This window comes from Mytilus edulis, chromosome 3, assembly GCF_963676685.1.
Source record: "Mytilus edulis chromosome 3, xbMytEdul2.2, whole genome shotgun sequence".
NCBI lineage: Eukaryota > Metazoa > Mollusca > Bivalvia > Mytilida > Mytilidae > Mytilus > Mytilus edulis.
This window is the reverse complement of record NC_092346.1, coordinates 41,135,521-41,141,913: the sequence shown is the minus strand read 5'-3', so window position 1 is coordinate 41,141,913 and position 6,393 is coordinate 41,135,521. Positions and strand designations below refer to the sequence as shown.

The following is a 6,393-nucleotide window of genomic DNA, read 5'->3' as shown; positions in this document are numbered from 1 at the left end:
ATCACTGAATGCTACATATCACCCAGTTATATATATCTGACATCAGCAGAGTTACGTTGCTAGCAAATGATCAGGGACTGCTTAACCTTCAGCAGAACCTAAGTACATGAGGTGTTTGTGCTTGATACGTTTCTGGTTGCTCAATTTTTGGTTATCTAACAGTAACTTTGTGGAATTTTGTTCGTCTTATTCGCCATAATGCTGGGTTTTTTTCTACGTATGATATTGTGTTTTTTTTTATCCTTTTGGTATCTTTTTAGGCAGCATATAGTTCTAAACATCCTTATAAGCTTTTTAAATATATTTTCTCGTATTTTAATTCCTTCTTGGTCAGTTAAAGTTATCTAAAGTAATCGTTATATATTTGCATTGTTAAAACAAGCGTGTTTGTATAAAAGACATCATCAAAATGATGTAGAAGGGCCTCCGTTGTCGAGTACTGACTGAGGTTGTGAGTTCTTATCTTACACTAAGCAGGTGAGAACGACACCAATCTTAATTAGTTTTCCAACCAAAGTTTGGTGGTTCAATCCTGACACTCCGACTTCGACTACCAACAAAAACTGACCACCACGAAATAGCATAATTGTGATGAAAGTGTCGTTAAAGCCAACCAATCAATCATAATGATATAAACCAAACCGTATAAAAAAATACAACAAATATCATGTTTGCATTATGCAGTTTTAATGAAGCTTTCAAGGATTCATTTTCAGTAACTTGAAAACATTTGGCCCTTCCATACTCGCAATTTCTGTAGTATTTAAAGGCGTCATTCCAACTAACGGCATTCCTTTAGTCATCTTTACATATAATTCCTTTCCGTTTGGAGCTGAAAACGTCAGTTTTGAATTGGTTAGGTAAAACCCGTTGTTGGTGAATTGTACAGACGTTTTATCCATAAAAATCTGGAAAAAATAGTAAATATATATTAATGGTCTAAATAAGAGCCCAACAATATATAATTCCAATTTCTGCAATAATAAATTAAAAAAAAACATAATTCATTTAAAAATATTTACTATAAATTATGCAACGATTTAAACTAGCTCTCCTTTTATTATATTAACATACACAATTTATTTAATACAGCTAAATTATAATATACATTTAGGAAGCAGACATTTGTTCGTGGTTCGGGAAAAACTTTTTTGGCAATTCCTGTTTACACTTTTTTATATGTATACATATTATGATAGCATGTAGTATTTACTGAGAGTATTTACCTTTGTAACAAGTTGATTATTAACTGTAAAATCATGCAAGCTGCTAAAATCATTAAACTCCGAATCGAATTGAGCTTGATTTGAGAAATAACTGGATCCACACACTGTAACAAAAATCAAAATATTTTAAATTACTAACAAATAATGGAAAATACTAAGATCATCTGATTGTGATTCATCGGAAACGTTAAATCAACTTAAGAAAATAAGGATTTTTATAAACTGTTAAAATCGAGGCAAAAACAGGGTAGTTATTTCATTCTAAACGCAAACAAAATTCCAGCAATACTTGACTGTTTAAAAATTATTATTGACAAACCACACCTCATGGATTTTCTCGCTGTGTTGAAGATCAATTGGTGACCTTTTAAAAGTTTTAAGGGTTTTAACCTTGATCTTCGCTTTTATCAGCAAATCATTATAGGAAACACTAGCCCAGGCATATCGTATTGAATAGGAGCAGCTGGTATTTTCACAGAAGTGAAAAGTTCACAATTGGAAAATTAAATGTGGGTCGTGTATTTTAGTTCATTATCGATTTCGAAATGCAAGACAAAGTCGAAAGTAGACTAAAATGTATCTCTTTGTTTTTGTGTATTTCAGGTTTAATGAGATTCTATCAGGATTTTTAACTAAAAAAAAAAGCATATGATGAAGCCTGCAAATCAAATAATAATTATAATATGATAATTTTATTTTTATAAGAATACATACCATGCATTTGTAGATTGAAGAAGAGTCATACACAACTGTAATTTTCGAAATTGTAGTGTACATACCTCTTTTTGTCATTTCCGTTTCAGAAACTCCTTCATCGAAAGGGTCACACATAGTACATGAACAACTCATATCACGCACTATTTTTTGTGTATCTCGTTTTTTTCCCCAGCGACGACCAAACCCTGGAAGCATATTTTTTTTTAAATGTATCAAGTTTATAGATATATATATATGCACATATATATTTCAGAAATGAAAAAATAAACATGTTATTATTTGCGTCTGATTTGCAAAAATGACCTGACAATTATTTTCTGTGCAAATATTGATACTAATTCAACAGCAAAAATAATTTTAATAGATATGATATGAGTGTCAACGAGACAACTCTACATCCAAGTCACAAAATGTATGTATATACTTTTTTTTAATATGTTTTACTTACTTGGACCACGGAAGGATACTCGAGGAAGTCGTACATGTATACGTGGAGCACGGAAAGATACCCGAGGAAGTCGTACTCGAGGAAGTCGTACTCGTGGTAGTCGTGTGTTGAGTACTCTCCTTACAGCACCTCCTAGCAATCTGGCTGTATTTGATAGTGTTTTAGATATACCCTTGCCCAAATCCTTGATAGCTTTGTGTGCAGTTTTTTTAAACAGTATTCAAAAGTTTAACAGTTCCTTTTATGAGTGGCCTAGTTGTTTTCTTAAGACCCTTTAACGTATCTTTAATGCCTTTAGCAAGTTGCTTAGATATATGCGTTAGTCCTTTGGCACTTTTTTTTCAATAAGTCCTTTGAAACGTCTTCTAATCTTCTTCCCATTTCTTTTAGTTTTTTTCCGGTCGATTTAAACAATTTGTCTCCACCTCTAAGAATAGACTTTCCCAGTTTTTCTGCCGTTTTACCAACAGTTTGAAGGTATTTCAAACTATCTTTACCGAACCGATCAAGAGCTTTTCCCGCCTTCGACACGATGACTTCAGTGGCAGTCACAGTTAGAATGTAAGACGACATAATAAGAGCTTTCAAATCTTTTGAAGGATTTCTAAAAAATAAAGTAAGTTTGCAATACACTTTTCTGTTTTTAACCCAACTTCATATAAGAAAAATTAAAAGAAAAGGTATCATTGCCAAATTAGCAAATAATAAAACTAAAGTGTAAGAAAATGCCAGTATCTGACAGATTCAGTTATCCCTAATAAGTTTTTGTTCCTTCTGTCGTAGTCTCAATCAGCCTTTCCCATCATTTTGGATCTAATCATTTAAGAAGCGGAAGCGCTTCATTTCAAAAATGTGCACACGGTCAACGCTTTTACAACCCTATGAAATTACTAAAAGAAGCATTCAATACTTATAATTACATTATTCGCTGAGATCATGAAAAATCGATATTTATTATTTATTTCTTTAAAACAATCTGTGAACTTTTTGGTGATAGCACGTGTCATCACGAATGTTAAGCTTCATTGGGATATGAAGGTGAATATTAGTATGACGCACAAGCGTTGTTATCAAATCACAACGGATTTTGAAACATGTAATGTTATTATTCGTGCATAATTGATATTTTACCATTGAAACTGGATGATATTACCCCATCTTCAATATTTGACCTTAAGATAGCACAAAACAATTTTTTAGCCCTAAAAATCAAGTATTCGGTTTCAATATATTAATATCGCTCCAAAATTCACAAAAAAAAGGAATCAATAGATGGTTATAATTTCATTAGTTGCTAGATTGTCTTGGTATGGTTGACAAAGAGACAACTCTCCAAAAGAGACGAAATGACACGGAAATTATAACAACTATAGGTCACCGTATGGCCTTCAACCATGAGTAAACCCCATACCGCATAGTAAGCTATAAATGTACACATTTGAATATAACTAGCATCTTATTCATAAAATCCTAAAAACTTTGCTAGATTCTTGTGTAACATAGTTAAATCTCCAAGAGGATATATCAGATTTTCCGATTGTTTTTCATTATCTAATGCCCCTTAAAAAAAATGAAAAACAACATGTTATAAATTTAAGGCGTCCAAAGCGCTTTTTTTATATTTAACTTCATCCAGTAAACTCAAAGCCAAAGATTTGACAGCCAAAGATTAATATTTTTATATCCAAAGCATTTAAATACAAATATATCTAATTATTGAACTACTCACGGCGGTGGGTAACATGTCTTCTCACTAAACTCAGTACATGCTACACAGAGTTTATATTCTGATTCTACTTTGGCGCTGCATGATGTTGCGATGTTTTCCAACCTTCCGTTTATTTCAAGCATTTTCTCCACAGCTGTTGATGCAACATAACCACCTATTGCCCTGTCAACCTCTGATAATATAATTTTTAAAAACATTTATGATTCACAAATCTTTTGAATAAATATATCTGTCTATGTCTATCTTCTTTCTGTTTTTTTTTTTCTTTTTAGGTTTTCTGCATACTGATTCTGTAAAATATCAGCTGAGAGTCATTCTAAGAAGTATATCGTTGCTGGGCTTCTAAAATGTTGTAAATTACAAATTTTTCAAGAAAAAAATATCTCACAAACAGGCTTTGAAAATTTTGGCAAAATGCATGCTTCCAAAATGTCGTATGTGAACTTGAACATTTTTGTAAATAGCAGTGAAATAAAAACTTTGACATTTCTGGATTATCCAACAACTTAAATTATTTTCACAGAAATAAAGAAATGTACAATTATTTTTTTCCCAAAGCCATTCTACAACGATTTTCAAGTTTTCATACAACATTTTGGAAGCACACAAACAACAGACATTGGAAATTTTGTAATATGTCTTATTTCACACATTTTGATTGGTCTAATTGTATGCTATTTTGTAATACCAAAGATTTCCTCCCGCCCAGACCATTGATGTCAAAAAGTATTTTTAGCCAAAAAAGTCATATACGACATTTTAGAAGCCCAGCGACGATATCGAACGTGCGCAGCAAACGAGCTTAGAAAGGGGGATTTGTCTTTTGTCGAGCAACTGGATAATACAATATAAATATAACTAAAATCTAATTATCGATTTATCGGATTGTATTTGTATATTCTCTCATGATTTTTTCTTTGTTTTACAAGTAATAATTCCGAAGTTTTGCCTCGTAGAGCATCACTGAATAGATTTAATTTATTGTTGTAATGCGCATCTCAAGCAGTAAAATTTGTGTCGTAAATGTAATTAAAAGAGTCAATAAACAACGAAGTGTAAAAACTGTAATTGAGTTGTCATGGCAATTGCAATAACAACAATTAAGCTCATATTTAAATTCAAACTTTGGGACAGGTGAGCAGAAAATAAAAAAAAAGGTGTTCATAGTACATGGATGCACAACTAGAACGAACAGACAGACAAACTAACGGACGAACAGACCAAAAAACAAAATGCCCATAAGTAGGGCATTCAAAAAATATTCAAAAGAGAATATTCTTTGCTTACCTAAAACTATATCGTCACCCGCCAACTCTCCGGTTACAAATTTTCAATGACATGTTAAAAGAACCAAAGTCAACAGAAACCACACCGACTTCCTTGTAAGATTGTCTCCCATCTGAAAATATAAAATAAATGATTTTTCTTTAATATTGTCTTTCTCTTTTGATCCATTCATAACAGTAACATCAAATTTGCAAAACAATTCTAATGAGTATTTCCTTTCTGTTGCACTCAAGTGCGATTAGAAAAAAAAACCATTCATTCAAAATAAAGCACCAACAAATTGACAAGTAAAACAAAATATGTGTAAGGTTTTGACAATATCGCCATACATGTAAAATTACAAGAAAAACACTTAATACTTTAAATACAGAGTGAATCTAATGTTAACTGGCTTAAAAAACTAAGTCCATTTATAAGTAAAAGAGGGACGAAAGATACCAAAGGGACAGTCAAACTCATAAATCTAAAATAAACTGACAACGCCATGGCTAAAAATGAAAAAGACAAACAGACAACAATAGTACACATGACATAACATAGAAAACTAAAGAATAAACAACACGAACCCCACTAAAAACTAGGGGTGATCTCAGGTGCCGGAAGGGTAAGCAGATCCTGCTCCACATGAGGCACCCGTCGTGTTGCTTATGTGATAACAAATCCGGTAAATATTCTTATTCGGTTGGTCACATTCATGAAAGGGAAGGGGATTGTAGTTACGACGTTAGGAACATATCCGATATCATTTGTGAAACGGTTATTCCGTAACGGTCAACCAACTCGTAATGGCGTCCGTAAAATTTACGAAGGAATGATTTCAACCTCACCATTTGTAACTCTTGATTTAATAGCTTCCTTGTGAGCAGCAAATACGGATTAACAGGATTTTTATTTACAAAATTTACTTCTAGGTACTATCTTATGATCATAAACAAGCTTCTGTCCAAGTTTGGTAGAAATACAGGATAGTTTAAGAAAGTTATTAA

General features: G+C 32.3%; 1 protein-coding gene across 1 annotated transcript; it reads right to left on the bottom strand.

Moving 5' to 3' along the window:
- Nucleotides 1–665: 665 nt before the first annotated feature.
- On the bottom strand, nt 666–2,594 carry LOC139516489 (uncharacterized). Its single transcript, XM_071306629.1, has 4 exons — nt 2,392–2,594; nt 2,006–2,128; nt 1,227–1,330; nt 666–908 (listed from the first exon to the last, which is right to left on the bottom strand). Exons 2-4 carry the CDS (start codon nt 2,073–2,075, stop codon nt 699–701), a joined length of 384 nt encoding a protein of 127 aa, XP_071162730.1. The 5' UTR covers nt 2,076–2,128; nt 2,392–2,594; the 3' UTR covers nt 666–698.
- Between the last annotated feature and the right edge of the window lie 3,799 nt (nt 2,595–6,393).

Coding starts and splice junctions, on each gene's coding strand:
- LOC139516489 (XM_071306629.1), bottom strand. CDS start 2,075: ATGAGTTGTTCATGTACTATGTGTGACCCTTTCGATGAAGGAGTTTCT. Junction 1,331..2,005: donor AACGGAAATGACAAAAAGAG/GTATGTACACTA, acceptor TTTTTGTTACAG/TGTGTGGATCCAGTTATTTC. Junction 909..1,226: donor ATAATCAACTTGTTACAAAG/GTAAATACTCTC, acceptor TATTTTTTCCAG/ATTTTTATGGATAAAACGTC.